The sequence below is a fragment of the Miniopterus natalensis genome, chromosome 2 (genome assembly GCF_054644295.1).
Source record: "Miniopterus natalensis isolate mMinNat1 chromosome 2, mMinNat1.hap1, whole genome shotgun sequence".
Lineage (NCBI taxonomy): Eukaryota > Metazoa > Chordata > Mammalia > Chiroptera > Miniopteridae > Miniopterus > Miniopterus natalensis.
The window spans coordinates 11014527-11033768 of record NC_142082.1 but is presented as its reverse complement, the minus strand read 5'-3'; the positions used below and the strand labels follow the sequence as shown (position 1 = coordinate 11033768).

The 19242-nt window shown below is 43.1% G+C and overlaps 1 protein-coding gene across 1 annotated transcript in view; it reads right to left on the bottom strand.

Moving 5' to 3' along the window:
* MTMR7 (myotubularin related protein 7) overlaps positions 1-18515 on the bottom strand; it is a 51157-nt gene extending 32642 nt beyond the window's left edge. Inside the window, exons 1-4 of the mRNA XM_016208985.2 lie at positions 18410-18515; positions 17101-17263; positions 10652-10809; positions 3595-3723 (exon numbers count right to left, since the gene is read on the bottom strand). Of these exons, the coding sequence (XP_016064471.2) occupies positions 3595-3723; positions 10652-10738 (216 nt within the window). The 5' untranslated portion in view covers positions 10739-10809; positions 17101-17263; positions 18410-18515. The remainder of the gene's footprint in view (positions 1-3594; positions 3724-10651; positions 10810-17100; positions 17264-18409) is intronic.
* Between the last annotated feature and the right edge of the window lie 727 nt (positions 18516-19242).

Genomic DNA, 19242 nt, shown 5'->3' with positions numbered 1-19242 from the left:
TAGAGAGGGGAGATGCACCATTCTGTAATAGAGAGGGGGGTGCACCATTCTGTAACAGAGAGGGGCGTGCACCATTCTGTAATAGAGAGGGGGGTGCACCGTTCTGTAACAGAGAGGGGAGATGCACCATTCTGTAACAGAGAGGGGAGATGCACCATTCTGTAATAGAGAGGGGGGTGCACCATTCTGTAACAGAGAGGGGGGACACACTATTCTGTAATAGTGAGGGGGGATGCACCATTCTGTAATAGAGAGGGGAGGTGCACCATCCTGTAATAGAGAGGGGAGACGCACTATCCTGTAATGGGGGGGGGTGCACCATTCTGTAATAGAGAGGGGGGTGCACCATTCTGTAACAGGGAGGGGGGTGCACCATTCTGTAACAGGGAGGGGGGTGCACCATTCTGTAACAGAGAGGAGAGATGCACCATTCTGTAACAGGGAGGGGGGTGCACCATTCTGTAACAGGGAGGGGGGTGCACCATTCTGTAATGGAGAGGGGGGTGCACCATTCTGTAATAGAGAGGGGAGATGCACCATTCTGTAATAGAGAGGGGGGTGCACCATTCTGTAATAGAGAGGGGGGTGCACCATTCTGTAACAGAGAGGAGAGATGCACCATTCTGTAACAGGGAGGGGGGTGCACCATTCTGTAATAGAGAGGGGGGTGCACCATTCTGTAACAGAGAGGAGAGATGCACCATTCTGTAACAGGGAGGGGGGTGCACCGTTCTGTAACAGAGAGGGGAGATGCACCATTCTGTAATAGAGAGGGGGGTGCACCATTCTGTAACAGGGAGGGGGGTGCACCGTTCTGTAACAGAGAGGGGAGATGCACCATTCTGTAATAGAGAGGGGGGTGCACCATTCTGTAACAGAGAGGGGAGCCGGCCTAGTGGCCCCAGGAACTCCGGGCCTGTGGCGGGGCAGAATTCAGGAGCACAGTGCAGGGGAGAGCGGGAAGGCAAGCGAAGGGCCGGCAGAGTTGCTTCAGGCTTGTGGAGTTCTTGAGTCACTGGCAGCAAAAGTCCAACTGCCGTGTGGAAGAGAAAAGGGCCTGAAGGTCCGAACAGCCAGCTAGGGGAGGGTCAGGAGAAAGATGAACTGAGAGTAGGGACCCAAGGGGGTTAGGGACAAGAGTCAAGCTATGTCCAATGGATGGAAAGCAGGTCCCCACGCCTGGCTTTCAGAGTTGCTTCATCTGGGGGCCTGTTTCTCTCATCTTCAGAGGGGCGGGGGTCTGCGGCTGCTCTGAGGGAACGCTGGCTGCAGAGAGAACACTTCTGAGCTGCCTTTATCTGATACTTGATCTGGGATAAAGATATTAGTTAAGGACAGCTGCCAAGCGGCAATTTCTTAGGTTCTAGCAAGAGTGAGATGGGGAAGGGAACATATTTAATGGTGAGAACTTGTCCGAGGATGCACACATCACACCTAAACTCACTCAACTAGTGGGACTGTAGTTAAGAAATGAAGCTAGTTAGTGACCACAACCATTACCAGTTACCTTCAGGCTGAGAACAGCTAGTTTAAGTGAAGGGTAAGTCAGAATAGAGTTTACTATGAAAATGTGGTCAACAAATAGCAACGAAACGGCGCTTTGATATTTCATGTGTCTTCCATTTAACCACAGAAATCCACCTTCAATAATATATTTCCCTTTATAAAAATTTCTATTCGCAGCAGAGATATTTACATAATTAACCTTGACAGTAAAACCTTTATACACAACACAAATTTGGTGACCATTCTACCTGCGATATAGATCTCAGTCCACAGGGACGGGAGAGTGGGCATGACGCCCATTACGTATCCCCTGCGGCACCTGGGTCCTTTAGCAATGCCTAGAAACACATCTCTGTTTTGTGCCTTGTAAGAAGAGCTGAAACTTGAAGGACTGTCTGCTTTAAACTTTTTAAATACAGGAAGTCGATCATTTTAGACTAGGACTGATTGCTGTAGGAGTTCATTTTCAGGCCTGGATATTTAATAAGGAAAAACACACGAGGGCATCAGTGGAGCAACGAGGCTCTGGGGCAGCAGGTGAAGCAGCTGGGCTCAGCGGACTAACTGCTAGAAGTCAGATCCTATTCTGGGACATGATGTGCTTGCCCTTTAAAATACAAAAAAACTCTTCAAAACATAAAAAAAGTGGGACAGCACTATGCTCAGCTTTAATGTACCTGAGCATCCCCACCTCCTCATAATAAAAGAGTAAAAGATCCCCCTCTCCTGCTTCTTTATCAGTGGATACTACTAAAAGGTAAATGCTGCTGGCATCCTAATCTCAGTACATCATGAAATTCCCTGTTCATTCATATCTTCTTTTGACTCTCACCATTGCTCCAGTTCTGTATAGGTTGAAATATATTTGGAGTCAAATAATACAGACATTAATAAAATATTTGCCTTCTTTAGACTCCATTTCAGAGCAGTGAGTGTAACTAAAAATATGACAATTTATGACCTTTCAACTAACAAAACTTAAACAGCTAAATGAATACTTGCCTTTAAGGCAGGTAACCACCACAGAGGCTTCTGCTCACTCTGGTACAGCTGGAAGTAACTTTGGAAGCTTCCCTTTAGCATCTGACACAGACCCTCCCCTGCTCCCTGCCTGCAGGTGTGTGCACGTCATACACACTCACACACATACCTGCCGCAACTGTCTACAGCCCCACTTGGCTTTGAACCCAAAGCTGTATTATCTCGCTGGAAAACCAAACCATTGCACCGGCTAGAGTCAAACAGCTTCTGAGGTGAGGGCAGCGAGACCACTCCTGTCTTCCCAAATTGGTTTTCTTGTCCCCCACAGAAATGGAACCTTGATTTTTAGTTATCCACACGGTTACCCACAAGACTATTTTCTCTCCTGTCCCGTGCAGTTCTGACCAATGGATGTGAGCAGAAGCGTCATGTGACAGTTTCAGAACCCTCCCCCCAAAGCTGTGAGCACACGTGTGGAGGTGTAGGCTGGCACTAAAGTCATCCCAGACCACACGACGAGGGCAAACCTAGGACGGAGGGCCAGACAGGTGCAAGGGGCCTGGGTCCCTGACAGGTGAGTGACAGACATCCAGGACACCAAGCTGCACTGCCCAGCTTTGGATATTTACGTGAGAAAAAAGTCAAGTTCTATCCTGGTGAAGCCACTGTTACTTGGTTCTTAGTGGCAGACAAACCTAATTCTAGCATTTACAAAGAATATTAAAAAAACAAAGCCACTCCCCAATAACAAAGATTTCTTATGCGGAGGGTACTCCAGAAATGTGCCATTAGGTAAACCGAGAAGAAGGGCAAGTGCATCGGGGGCTTTTCAAAAGTGGGCCCTGCAAGGGGATCCTGTGGGCGAGCCCAGCGCCTCCCGCCCCTCCCTTGGATGGTTAAGTTTAGGCATTTCCTGCCTCTGTCCCATTACTTTATTGTCAAATAAACACAAAAGGTCAACGTCTACAGGAGCTAAGGGCTCCAGCGGGGCGGTGCTGTGTCCCACCGCACACTGCAATATCCGCACGCCCGCGAGAAGAATGCCAGGGACGCCTGCTGGTGACAGCGCGGGGAAGCGAAGCACAGGACAGAGCGCGCCGGCCTTACGTGCTTATCTCTGCAGTAGTAGGAGAGGGCAGGAAACCGCCGTCTGCTCCGGAATTTGGAACTCCCCACGATGATGTGAGCCGTGGCCGACCTGGGAACGTACAGTTCGGTCGGGTAAGAGTCACAGACCTGCCGGGAAAGGACAGCGGGATGTCAGGCAGCCCAGGAATGCTCGGCGACCCCACGGCGGGTTCCGATCGCCAGGCCTAGAGGTGCCGCGTTTATGTTTTCGGAACCAAGTTGAAGAGGAAACCCAAAGCCACTTCAAAGGAATGAAGGGCCGCTAAGTCTATAAAATCACGAGTGAAGGGAAAGCAAGACACTCTTGAGCATCCTGCCTTGTGCGCTGTCCCTTCTAAGGGCTCCTCGTGTGAGGTATGACAGTGACAAATGAGTTCTTCCATCAAAAAGGGACACACTGCAATTCTGCATCCTGGCGGCTGAGAAAACTTTAGCTGCCTGTTTTGATTGAAAGATAGCCTGACTCAGCCAGGGTCGGGTACTCAGCTGGTTAGAGTGTAGACCCAATGCGACAAGGTTGCCAGTTCGATCCCTGGTCAGGGCACGTATAAGAATCAGCCAAAGATGCATAAATAAGTGGAACAACAAATTGATGTGTGTCTCTCTCTCTCCCTTCCTCTCTCTCTAAAACCAATAAATATACAAAGAAAGAGAGACTCTGGGACACAGCTTCCTAAAACGTAAGCACCAATAGTGAAGTCCCCAGGTCACCTTTGTGTCCCCGGCACACACTGTGCATTCCTCCTCTGAGCCCTCCCTGGATACTCCTTCCTTTGATTTCCCTAAATCTCATCCATTCTCCATGGGCCAAGCCCATTCCACCTCTTTTAGGAAGCCTCCACCCCCGGAACTTCCAGCTCATGTGAATTTCTAGATCTGACTTCCTACCGCATAATATAACAGCTTTATTTTTGTTTCTCGTGTCGATTGTATAAGTGGTAAGAAACGATTCGCTCTCTCTGTGCAGCCTGGCAGTGATTCCCACAGTGGAAACTGGCACCTTAAAAGGATCTTGCAGGTTAGTCGGAAATCAGCACTTTAGAGCCTGGCTCTGACTTGCCAACTTCATGACCTTCGAAGTCAAGCTACACCAGGAGTTTTGGTTTCTGATCTCTAAATATGATATGAGACAGAAATATTATCCCACAGAGTTGTCACACACATTTGCTTTGACATCAGCCAATCAATCTCTTTGCAACGTGAAAGTGGTTCGGATGGCAGCTCTCTGGGCTTCGCCAAAGCAACTGGTTATTTCCTGGAAGTCAAGCCTCTTCTTGGGTGTTTCAAGAGGACTCCTCGAGCCAGCACAGTGACAGTGGAAACGCTTTATCTGGATGTCCTCTGTCCCTCATCATCGCCACTCCCTTCCACTCTGGAAAGATGGGACCAAAGGGAACAGAAACCCACCCTACTGAGATCCAAGCCCGCGCAGTTCACACACTGCTCGGTGATGACACCTTCCCTTGCTGCCTGGACGGTCCTCGTCACCAGATTGAGGGAAAAAAGGGCGCACAGAGTAATTTCAGCGTTCTGTCAATGACATTTTAGGGAAGATGACCAGACTTTAACTTGGGCTCTGGCACCGAGCTCTGTAGGAAAATCCTGTTTCAAGAACAGACGGCCCAGCCCAGTTGGACCCAGGGAGCTTTTACTGGAATCTCGGCCACAGGACACCAGGCTCCCTTCCCCATGCAAATCTGTGTCTGCCCCTCCCTTAGGCAGTGAGGAAGACATTACGACACAGGCCAGAACTGCTTGTCTGAGGTTCAAGGGAAATGTAGTCATTGCATCAGACGAATAACATTTTCTTAAAATAACAGTTTTTAAAGGGAAAGTGGTAAGCTTTCGGTAAGTTGGGGATTACCTACTTTCTTCCTTATAACAACACTAAGGAATTGCAGTTATTTATGATTAAAGGAAGTAAGAATAAAGAAGAAATGTGTGAGACACCTCCACATGCTTATTACAGCAGCCTTTCTGAGGAGCAAGGGGGTGAGCTGGGGACCCTGGAGCTTCTGCCAGATCCTCTGGTGGCCTCCTAAGGCCAAAAGATGCCCAGCTTGGGGCATCTCTCTTCACAAGGAGAGGAAGACTCTCCTGCCCTCTAATACTACCTGGGCTCTCTCTCTCCACAGAGCAGGAAAAGGCAGACCCTTGTGGCTGGCAGGTACAAGGACACCCCAAGCCCAGACAACAGTGGTCAGGCTTGCACCAGCCTCACAGCCTCCAGGAACACAGCAATGCCAGTCCCAGGGACTCCTGCTCTCCCCAGAACACTGGGTCTAGTGGGAAAGACCAGGGGTCAGAGCTTGAACATGGGGCTTTCTGATAAGCATGTGCATGAAAAGCTCTAACTGAAGCTAAAATGCCTTGGGGAAAAAGTGAGACTCAGGGATGCCAGTTAACTCGGGTTTCAAGATACAACTTCTTAACCAAGCAGGAAAAAAGCAAATTCATCCTGCTTTCATGAAAGCAGACAGCACTTCCAAGTGGAAATTAAAATAACAAACCTGAATAACACTGAATACTGTCATTTTTGACACGAGCTCGTGCAGTTATAGTCAAAATTCTGACAATGAATAATGTACAGCTTAGTACACTGCATGCCACCAAATTCTGAAACTACTCAGTGCAGCTCCCAAAATGTATCTGGTTTGGAAAATCACATACAGAAATTAGGAGAAAATATGAGAAGTTCAGAAGAGTAGAAAATGCTTTTCTTTTTTTCCTTCTTTTTATTGAATTTATTGGGGTAACACTGGCCAACAAAATTATACAGATTTCAGGTGCACAATTCTGTACATCATCTGTACACTGTATTGTGTGTTCACCACCCCAAGATTTTCTTTTGAATTTTCTTTACCCTGATTGCAATAGCCAATGAAAGTGGATTAAGTTAAAACGCTTGCTGCATAAATATTTTTATTAAAAAGGAAACAACTTTCTTTATCCTGCACTAAATGAATTAGCCTGCCTGGACTGCCTGCATGTCTTGGTTGACCTTGCCAACAGGACTCTTTTTTGGTAATTCTTTCACTCACTAGAGGAGTTTTACTGAATTCTTACTATGAGCCAGGCATTGTGTTAGGTGCCAGGGCAGTAATAAATACAAAAGAGTTGCTGACCTCAAGGCCTGATCTTTGTTGGCCTGGTTGTAACCTTCCAGTAAATGTATTTTCCACTGCAAGATAAGATCCATCTGAGATGCCACCCAAGCACCTTAATCAGAGCTCTGTATTTACTGAGGACCAACCACTCAATTGAGCACTTTGAAGGAAGAGCTGGTTGTCAGGAACTGAGATATATCTACATAGATCACTTTCTTCTTCAACATTTAGAACCTAAAATTTACTTCAAGGAAATTATGATGTAATGGGGGAGAAGAGTATGAGCAGCATAAAATGATTTATAAATAAATAAAATAATACATGACATAAAACATAGCTGTGGAAAACTAAAATAAACAAGATTTTTTTTTTTTAAATTACTGGTTTGGATTATACTTTAAATTTTATTCCAAGAGAAAGATTAAAATTTTAACCTAGTAATGAATGTCAATTATGTTATTTAATAAAACACAATTTCAGGAGTTAGGTACAAAAGAAAATCTTAGAGAGTAAGACTACCATTCACAGTGTCTTATAAATAGGAATAATAGTTATGATGATAGAGAGGATGAGACAATAATAATAATTAGCCTGCCCAAGACCACGTGAATAGGAAATACAGAACTGGCCCTGGAAACTGTCTTTGTACTCTATGTAGTGTCATTTCCACCACGGACAATAGCTTCCTCTCCATCAGATGACACTTCCAGCTCCACTTATCTCAAAGAATTTGTGAGAAGGAATAAATAGCTCTTATAACAGAAGGAAAGAAAATGTAAACATTTTCTCAACCATGAGGTTAAAAGCCCAAGTAATGGATGAAGACATAACTTCTCAACAGAGTATTAGTCAAACATTTTTGAAAGAACCAACTTTTAAAAATATTTCTAAATGGATAATAAAGGCCCATCATCTTTTCCCTATTTCAATGATACTTGCAAAATCAGAAACTTCTCTGGGTTTTCACCTCTTCTGTTTCAACACAATCGGTGTATTGTTAGTTTTGGTTCTCTGTGTGTTACTTTCAAAAAGAAATGCTAAGAAACTCATGTTTTGCAGCCTCTACAGTGTTGGACTTAAGTGAGTGAAGATGAGTCATGGTTGTGGTGCTAATTCTAGAAGAAAATCTCATTGAAAATAGAAAAAATCTGTGTTCCCAAGAAAATATTATTCCACAAAATTTCCTCCCTTACACAAGGGTGTGTCATATTAAAAATTTTTCTTTGCTAACCTTGGGTTTTCCTTCCTTTCATTCCAAGGCTAAAAATCCACTGAAGAGGTTGGCTTTGGCATGAGAACCAACTAGCTGGTCATATTAGCCAGATACTTTACAACAATTGAGACAAAAAGTCCCCAAATGTCTACTTGCAGTATAAGGTTATGATTGTTAGATTTAAGTGTCATTATGAAGAAAATTCAGTATCATGAAACCATTCATTCTGTCTCAACTAATTTATAAATTCGAGATATGCAGAAGAGTAACGTAGAAGGAGCTGGCCTGTAGGATATCAACATTCATTACAAACCATAATTAATAAAATGTAGTTATTAAAATTATACAGTGTCAAATTCTACTGTTAGTAAAAAGACCAGACATTTTTAAAAATTCAATATACTAAAACATGAACCAAAAAAAGGAAAGTCTGACTACTCAAAACTTCTGAGGATCAAAAGGTACCCTAGGAATAGTATAGAAATATCTTCTGAGAGGAGATGCTTGTAACAGCTATAAATGATAACAGATTATTATCTAGAATATATAAAGAACTTCTACAAATCAATAAGAAAAAGACAACCCTATAGAAAAAAAAGGAGCAATAATATGAAGAGGCAATTCACAGACGCGTCAGCTTGAATCACCAATAAACACAAGCTCAGACTTGCTAGTGAGGAAGGAGTTGCAAATAAAACTGCACTGAGACCCATTTCACACCAATCAGATCGGCATTTTTTCAAATTTAAGTGTATAATTAGTTCATAAATCCACATGGTTATAAAAATGAGCAATCTAAATATCTAATAATTGGGAAGACTTAACTATATTATGGTACATTCCTTTGATAAAATGTTATATGGTCATTTAACTGACTGATAGGCATCCTGTGTAGCAATATAGGAAATCTTCATGGTAGGGTGAAAAAATAATCAGGATTCAAAATATGTAACCAGAAACAGTCAGTTAGCAGGAGATAAGGCATAACTGATCAGCCAGCACATACACAGCTACAAACCAAGAAACCAAAGTGTGTGTATGAAATTAAAATGAGAAATCACCTGTCTTACTATCAAGTTGTCAAAAGATTTTTTTAAGAAATAAACTCTTGCCCGGCTGGGTGTGGCTCAGCGGTTGAGCATCGACCTAGGATCCAGGAGATCGGGGTTCGATTCCCGGTCAGGGCACATGCCCGGGTTGCGGGCTCGATCCCCAGTCCGGGGTGGGCAGGAGGCAGCCGATCCATGACTCTCTCATCATTGATGTTTCTATCCCTCTCCCTCTCCCTTCCTCTCTCTGAAATCAATAAAGATATATTTTAAAAAGAAAAAAAGAAATAAACTCTTTATTGGTGAGGGTACCAAGAATCAAGCATTCTCATACACAACTGCTGAGAATTTATAGAAACTGGCACAACTTTCTGCATTGATTTTAACAATATGTCCAAAAATCTGTGTAAACTTTTGACCTAGAAATTCCACCTACAGGAAGCTTTCTTTAAAAAAAGGATTCTTTAATGTGGCAAAGGAACAGTTACCAAATGTTCTCACTGTGTTATTTAAAATAATGATAAATAACAATAATCTAAATGTCTAAAAATTAGAGCTAGGTAGACCGACTATGATATAGTCCTATGATGTAATACTATATAATGTTTTAAATAATATAAAATATATTTATTGGCAGAAAACTACTCACAATTTGCCCTGTGAAGAAAGGCAGAGCACAGCCATATGCAGTATGGCTCCATTTTTGTTATATATATTTGAATGGTTCCTTTCCTCTACATTTTCCAATTTTAAATAATGAAATATGTTACTTACATTAAAAAGCTATTAAACTATGCAGATGAGGAAAACATCTGAAGGAAATTTTAAAACTTAATAGGAGAAGGTTAGGGCAATGGGATGGTGGGTGTGTTTTCCCTTTCCTCTTCTTTGTAAATTCTCTGTAAGTAATGGTCTTACATTACTTCATTACTTAAAATATCTTGTAAATCAATAGGGACAACAGTGTGGTGACCGCAGGGGTGGGGATGGGGTGGGTGGAGATGGCGGAGGGCACAGAGGGGATAAATGGTGATGGAGAAAATTAAAATAAAATAATGAAATAAAATAAAAATGACCAGGGAGACCAACACCGATCTGCAAGCCCATCATGAAGGGGAACACGGGATTAATCTGCCCCCCCCTCCCCCCGCTTCCCTTCCTCTCCACACTCCTTTCTGCGAGCGGAGACACATTTCTCCACATTTCTCCAGGGAAGCCTCTGGGTGACCTTGTGTACCAAGCAAGAGTTCAGTGAGTACAGAGCAGAGCTGGTGCCAAACTGCCATCAGCGTCTCCGCGGCCTCCCCACTGATCACTCCCCGCGCTATAAAAACACTCGACGGGAGGACAGGGCCCGGCCAGCGCTCCCACCAAGCGGCCTGGGGGGGGGGGGTGCGCTGGGCCTGCCTGGGTTTCCACCGCCTCAGCCGTCAGAGGAAGAGTGTGGAGGGCATGGTCTCCAGGCTCCCTCGTTCAAGCCTTCTGATTCTAGGAGCGGGTACGAAATACAGCCAGCAAGAACCAAGAAAGACTTGGAAATCCACGTGTTTGTGTCCATAAAGAGCTACAAACACTGGGGCGGTCAAGCAGGAGCCGTGCTAAGCTGCGTGAGATCATGGCTGCGTCGACGGGCCTGGGGGTGGGCTTTCCCTGAACGCCCCACTTACGCGGTAGTCTCTGTTCACGTCGCTGAGCTGCCAGTGCTCGTTCGGGAGGCCCATGCGCTTGTACTCTTCACTGAGGTCCAGCAGCATCCAGCCTTGCTCTCTCTCTTCTTTATCCAGCTTGGGGTTGAATGAAAAGCAGTATAACTCCTCATATTTAACTGCAAGAAAAGGGAGAAAAAAGGCTAATCAAACTCAGGCAAAGCCAGAATCAAATCTCTGCAAAACAGCTCTGTCCGGCGGGAGCACACGGAGAGGCCAGCCGAGCGCCTCAGCCCTTGGAACCCAGGAGCACCCTGTCTCTGTGGGCAGGTCACCCACCTCCTCCCAGCAATGGCAGGAAGGCCTGGGACAGCCGGACTCAACTCTGCAAGAGCTGCTTTCATTTTAGAAACAAGGCCTCCACATTTTGTGCTTTCTTTGTTTTAGTTGCTTTTGAAAGCCAATATGTTTTCCAGACCACATAAAACATAAAGCATAAGTATTCATTAAGAAGGTTTGCAATCATCAGACGTCAAGTTTATGTCCATTGACCTTGGATTTGGGAGGGCCTCTGGAGATGGACCGATGCCCAGGCCATGGCCACATTTGGATGCTCACAGTATTAAAAAAGAAAACAGTTGAAAAAGTAGGATATATTTATATGTTTGCAATGCAAATATTTGACCTTTTTATGACCACATAAATGTCATGATTGTACTGCTCATAGAATATTTATAGGATTCCTAAAAATATATCAATTCATAGTGGATGGCACCCTGGTCAAGAGGAGCAAGTTGAAAGATATATAATAAAATTCTCTCAGTTCTGCCAGGATCTCTTTGCCTTTTATGCCTGTGAGGCCATACCCACACCCACTCCTGCAATAAGACATAGGATTTGGTTTTCATGCTCTGGTTTTCTCAGTTGTGGGCAGCTTCTAGGCCAAAGCTGCCCAACAGAAATATAAACAAGCCATGTGGGTCATCTACAATGTCCTGTAGGCACATTAAAAAACTGAAAAGAAACAATGGAATTAATTTTACTAATATAATTTCTTTAACCCAATATATCCAAAATATCATTTCAACATGTACATAATGTAAAACTTATTAAGTGATATTTTATATATTTTCTTTTATACTGTCTTTGAAATTCCATGTGCATTTCACACTTAACAGCACATCTGAGCTCCTTTCAGCCCCACATCCAGCTCTAAAGCCACAACGGCCAGCAGATAGTGTGGATTTAAGCACAAATCGTGGCTGATAACTCACTGAACCAGATTTGTTCTCATTAAATGTATTAACCCAATAGGCACCATGATGGCGCTCATCTTACAGAGGAGAAATTTGAGGCAAAGGGGGGTTGAGGAATATCCCCAAGGTCACACAGCTAATAACTGGGGAGTGTGCACTTCAGTTAGGCAATCTGGCTGTTGAGTACATTTCCTAACCCCCAGCCCCAGCCCCAGCCCCACACACACTGCTCCTCCACGGCAGACCCTTCTCTCTTCTGCCTGGATGGACCACTTTCATCTTGTCTTCCTTTGTCCCATATCCTTAATCATCCTGTCTTTCTCCTCATAGTTTGCTTAGGTCCCACATTTATTCCTTCATCTGTTGAAACACTAAGTGGGGACAATGTAAAGCTCCTGACTGTATGTATCCGCAGGCCCTGCAACAATCTCACAGTAACACACAGGCAGCCTGAGGTCAAAACTCAGCTTCAAGTGCAGCACAATCAGGACTGAGATGACTCATTTACAAGAGAGAAGGAAGGTAAGGATCATATTTGAGCCACCAGACTTTTTCATTAAACGTGCACTCTGTCTTTAAAAACTAAGTTTGAAGACTGTGGTGTATCAGCAAGATAAGCTACGTTTCGTTTCAGTCTCTCTTGACGTCTCTCTCTCTCATGTTTCTAAACTTCACAATTTAGGATACTGGTAATTTCAGCAAATAAGAGACTACACACACGGGCACATGCACGCACTAACACAGAGCAGACGCCTTCAGTGGAGTGTTGCTTGTAATCTTAGCTACTTGAGCCGACACATATAAAATTGAGATGCTGTTCTGGAAACAGTTGGCTTGACACTGACACATCCTTTCCACCTCTAAGTACCATTATCATGAGTCAGGCTTCTGACAGCATCACGCTAACCACAATTGGTTTAAGATGCCAAGAGAATCTCTTGAGAAAGCCTCAGTTCCCTGAGAGAAGAGCTAAGGAGCAGGGAGTAATCACGGACGTTAAGTTCCCTTTGTTAAGTATTTACGAATAGGTTTAAAAGTAGAAGAGGAATTTCGTCTATGACTACTGATAGTGTTCTACGCATGGGCTTCTGCTTGTTGTCATTGGCAAGAGGCAAGGAAACTGCACATAAACTAAAGCAAGAATAATTTGTAACAGGCATTACGGTCACCCTTCAATTGGCAGACATGAGAATGGGTTTCCACTTGAAATTTTTGCCTTCAGTTATTTTTAAGGAAAAGGGAGATCGACCATCACTCCGGCCCACTTTAAGTAAAACTCTGCATGAAGGCAGAGAAACCTACAGTTCTGTCGGCCAAAGCACAGTCTTGCTAATGTGGGCAAGCTTCTTACCCAGAGGCAGCCCGGGAGAAGCCTGCTGCTGAGGAAGGCCTGCTCGGAGGAACGAAAACAGTACCATTAACACACTCATAAGCGTTACTGAATACTTCCCATTCTTAATATTCTGTTCCCCTCCCCTCCATCTCCTGCAAAATACCTAGCAGAAGGTTTAGTAAGTGGCAGGGAAGTAAGTTAAAAACTAGAGTAGGGCTCGAGAAATCTCTAGTCTTTACAGAATCTGTCCTGAGGAAAAATATCTGTCTGCTCAAGGAAGGTCAAATCCCTGATTTGTCACCACTCTTAAAACTGACGTGTTAAAAACTCCACTGGCTTTTCACATCACCACGTCTGAGCCATCAACTCAAGAGAAAATGCCTTTAGCTGTGGGTGACGGCGGGTTTCCACGGGAGGTGCATGGAAGGCCTCGGCCCAGGGCCCCATCACTAGGTGGACACAGAAGCCCCTCCAACAAGAAGCGAATGCTCAGCACGCCTCGCAATGGGGAAGTGAACTGAATGTGTACATTACTCTAGTACTTACTTTATTGACCATCTTAAATCATTTAATTGCTAAACAAAGACAAGCTTGAAGGTTTTTCTATCCTTCAGAAAGAAAAATGACAATTTCTAAAATTCCACATTAAATTCAGAATGAACAGCACTTTGGCTATGTTTCTAGAAAAGCCAAATCAGTGTCTCAGGACTAAGTAGACAGCATAAGCGTGGCCTGAGCACAGAGATTCGTGTTTTGACTGACGTGGTTCTATTTTAACATTCATCATTAACACAGCATGTGTCACCGCCACCGCTTCGGTGCCCACTGCTCTCACCAACCCCATCACTCTCAGCTCATCCCCCTTCCTGCTTCCTGGAGAAGACACAGGCCATCAGCGGAAACTCTTTAGACTTGGAACCACCAAGCCCACAAATGCCCTCCCACAAATAAAGGAAAGGGTGGGTGTTCATTCCACCAGCCGAGAGAGCCATGGGTAAAACAAAGCACTTAGGGAAGAAAGAAAAAATAACCTAGCTTGTTTCCCAGGAATCAGGCAAAAGGATATGAAAACAGAATATTTAGGGGGGAAAATACGGGGACAATTTCCTGTTCTTATCGACTATCTGGGAGGAAAAATGTAATTTAATATTAAAATAAAAAGTACTTTAAAAATACAAAGGAAACTTGTAACAACCAAGGTAAACAATGAACAATACAATTATATTACTGATTGCTCCCTTACACATTTTTTTTAAATTGAAAGGAAAAACAAACATGACTCAACATCAGGTGAATGGGAAGGGTGGGTGAGGGAAGGAAAAGGTCATCAGAAGAACACAAAAATGTGGGTAGTTTAGAACCAAAAGTAACAATTGAAAGCAAAGTTGCTCCAAATGGTCTGCTTAATTTGGGCAACTTTAAATAAATGAACTTGAAAACCATTTTAAAGGGGTGAGAAGATAACACAGCTATTATTGGATTTTGCATATTTAAAATAAAAACAAGACCTTTCCTGTGTATTTGCAACAAACAAGTGTTCAAATTAAACATCAGGACTGTGGAAGCTAACACTCAGGGGAAAAGAGCTAGTGATCAGAGATTAGCATCATCAAAAAAAAGGGAATTACCACTGTAAAAACTGCCTAAGCTGAAATGACTTAGAGACTATAAAAAGTTATATTAAGCAAATGACACTATATCAATTATGAAAATTTTTAAATCATAATGAATAGGGGAAAAAATGGGGGACTTAGATAAAATGCAAAAATAGTTTAGTAAAAATGGGGAAATAAAAGAGATGGTTTAAATGTTAAAGGGCCCACAAATACTACAGAGGGAAAGATTATTGATACAAAAATAAACAGCAGGAAGCAAATTAGAGGAAGGAGAAGAGAAAGAACATGGGGAAACGGAAGCCCTCTGAGAAACAGGGAAAATGTATATCCTGATTAGTACTTTGGATCTATGGGGTTAACTTATTTTCTCATTTGGGCCACACCATTATTTTAACCTAAGTTATTTCTTTCCTAAGAATTAAGGAACTTACTGAATTTGGCTACGTTATTTTTTTCACAGCAAACTTTATAGTCCATGACCAAATTCTTACCAATCTTAACTCATAAAAAAGGCAAATCAATAAAATCTCACCAAGTTTTCTAGTCATTTGATTTACCCTTTCCCCAGAAATCCTAATTCAGAGAAAAGGAAATGTCGAGAGCTTCGGAAATATCTCCTTCGTAGGCCTTGACTTCAATGGGCTCCCAAACATTTCTTCTTTTGTTTAAAAAAAAAATAAAAATTGTCCTCTACAGGACCTTGCAGCTACCTGTGTCCAAAAGGGAAACTGAAAATATGTGGTCTGTGTTGGTGACTAAGCACAGAGCTATATTGTACCACTAGAATTCAAAGGATACCACACACACACACACACACACACACACACCCCTCTTTTCTGTTATAACTGGAGGAGGGTGAAGGTGTATTTTGTGAAATATCCTTGGATGGTTCTGACAAGCCACCCCTAACCCCTCCCCACTCCCCACCTCCACCCAGATCCAAAACCCTGCTTCCAAAGCTACAGGCTGGAATCTGTCCTAATTTTAGCATCTCCTTTAACATTAAACTGTGAAACTGCTTGGGTTCTACTTCATCTCCCCACACTTATTAAAGTACCATGTTTTATGTAAACTGTCATTTCCAATTCTAATGTTTCAAAATGCTGGCGGCTTTTAAAAATCTTCTAAGATAATGGCTTTAATTCCATTCATTACTATGGTTTCCCTTTTTCAGTCTCTGGCTATGTCTAACTCTTAACTCTCAAAATTTCATTTTTAAGAAACAGCACGTATTTTTAAAATCAGGGGATCACAATGATTTCCCCCCCTGGGGACCCTCACGATGTGAGTCTGGGTCCTCGCCATCACCGAGGGTGAGAGCCCTCACCACCCCTGTGATCTTCCAGCTGTTTAGCCCTTTCCCAGGTCTCCAGGCTATTCCTAAATCCCATTAATCCGGTCAGAGCACATTTATTATCCAGTACACCCATTAATCAGTGACACAGAAACTGCTGGCCGACAACTGTCCTCGCATTCTGGGCTGCGTGCAACCCAACGCACATCTTCCCAGACCTCTGTTCCAATTATAGTGCCGCCTCCAAAAAGTTCAACCACTTCCCTGGCTAACTCTGCAGTTCTTTGCAACACAGTAAGACAAAAAAACTTCAACCAGCTGCCTTCAAAGAGGAGCATATAAAACCAACATCATCAGATTCTGGCAGCTCCCTGGCACCATTCTCATTACCTAACTTTAGCTCTTAGCTGTCTATAGATGACATGGTCAGAGCACAAGAAACTAAGAACCCAACCCAGTGCCTTGAAGAGTATAATCAAACTTCTTGTCCTGAATCACAAAGCATTTAGCAAAGTAACTGCAAGCCCCATATCCTATTTCCTTACTAACGACTTCTGGGTAACACTCGTGGCTGACTTTTACATAAATGACCTCTTTTCACCCCACGGCGCACACAGGCCACACAGGGAGACAAGATACAGAATTGAGATTAAACGAAGAACTTATATGCATATATGCATCATGGAAACGGACAACAGTGTGGAGAAGGCATGGGGGTGGGATGGAGTGGAGGGGGTCAATGGGGAAAAAGGGGGATATTTGTAAACTTTCAACAATAAAGATAAATGAAAGAGGTTCCTATAGGGGACAACTCAGGGATGGATCCTCAAAGACAAGGAGCACTATTATTGAGATTTCTTGGCCTCATCTGAGGCCTGGGATAGCATATGATTCCTGAAACACATTTCTTGAATGTGATTTGTGAATTTCTTGAGTGGGCCCACGTGAAGTGCCGAGCTCCTCTGTCCTACCTGGCCTTGCAAGGCGGATCAGGGAGATGTACACATCGTGGCAGTCTCTCTCCTGGGGTATGACCAGTTGTAACAGCTGAAAGTTCTTACAACGAATAAGCAGATGGCACCCAGTAGCGGTTGTTGCCTGTTTTTCAATGGTGGAAATCTGGCTGTGAAGAATCTACAACCGAAAGGTAATGCGGGTAAGCTAAGCGCAAAAGATTGATAAATATGACAGGGAGTAACACAGATCTCCTCCGAGCCACACAGATCGACGAGCCACACTCCCCAACCTTCAGCTAGCTCAGCACCTGCACTCAGATCACAAGAACTGAGACGTTCTGGGGAAGGAGCAACTGTCTAAAATTCACCATGTGGTTTTTCAGTCCCAAGCTCTCTGGTATCCAGGCTCATTGTCTGAAGCCAACTACTCAGCATATTCTTTTGCACAAGTCTGGGTAAGGGAACATTTTGGTAGTCAGATGCTGATTGCGGTTAATAGCTAAAATGAAACAAGGTCATGAGAAGCTAGTAAAATAAATCTTGCAATCAACAAAAGTTCGAGATGACTCCACTGGGAGGGGCCGTCATGCTCCTGAGTTCCACATGGAATGCTCAAGTTCAACAGCAACTGGCACTTGTTTTCTAAGCTGCTGGGGGGTCAGGCCGGCTGCAGAGCAGATTTGTTTTAGGGGAAATCATACAGAAGGGAACATCTGCTGTTTCAGGAGGGTCTCTGCTCAGTCCTCAAAGGCAGCATTTCATTCTTTAAATTCCCCTCCAGTAAGCAGAACCTGCCGCCTTCTGCTGAAAACCTAACAATGTCTATGGAACAGAGAAAAGGCCAAATCTACAACTCAGCGATTCTGGCTCTGGTCGTTGGCTCACGGTGACTGGGCTCTATAAAGTAAGGAATATCCAGAGGTCTTACGATTAAGTTGCAGAAATACCTGATAATAGGGCTCTTCCCTCGCTTTCTTTTTCTCTTTTTGTTTTTCAAATTATCAGAAAAGTGGAGGCAAGAGAATAAAATGACTGTATCTGAGATACTGACATTATGGGAACTCTACTCGAAAGCTGGACATGAACTGCTTGTATCTCTGGCTATTTCTAGGTCTATCTCTGATGATGGTCAAATAGGGTTTAAAATGAATAAGTAGATGAAGTAGATTGGACTCTGTACAGAAAAAGACGAAGGTCACATTCCCAAAACAGTCCTCTGAATCCTCAAATACTAGGAGCCCACCCACCTCACCCTGGGGACAAAGAACAGAGGATCCAACTTTTTACTTCAAATAATATAAAGCCCAAAGTAAGGAATGCATACCCATGTTTCCTTTCTTGTGTCGGGTGAATTTTCCACGAATATGACATGAGTAGCCGTCAAATACAAAGTACCCAGGGCTGCTTTTTTGGAAGATATTCGATCTACCAAGCGGACGTTTTCGACCTAGGAAAAGCAGTTTGACACAGTTATAGTTAAAGCACAAGAGCTAGTCACGCAAAGTAAATAACAAGTAGGTAATCTTGTACTTAACCCAAAATACAATTCTGAGAATTCTCCCAGTAAGAAAACCCAAAATTTGCCCCTTAAATTAATTACATCTCAGGATATGAATCTGTATATCAAAAGATAAAAATTTATCAATTACTTAACTATAACCTTAAATGGACCACAGAAGATTTATAGACTCCGTTTTTAAGGTTACCTTTTCTGTATTTTAAATAGGTCAGCATTTTTATTTCACTGTAATTATATAATTCTAATTTAAGGCAGGAAGCATGTGCAGCAAAGTTCCAAGTTTACACAATGACTATGTATGAGTTATTTTCTATTAAAAAGAAAATGTATTTTCCTATGTACTTCTCAGTTGTAGAAACTGTCTCAAGGCTGTTTGCTTCTACATAAATGAGCAGAAAATAGAAATATACATCTGGGAGGAAAAGGTATCAGAGAAATGTTCTGCATGTTTTCGAGGAAAACCTCCCAAATTAAGATGCTCACATTCATATATAATACAATCTCTCTAACAAATGGAATTCTCATCACTGAGCTAATTTGAACTGTCAGGAGGGATTTCTTGGAAACAATCTTTATCAAGCATACATTTCTTACATGCAGAGCAATTTCAAGGGTGTGTGCACTGAGATCATTCCAAT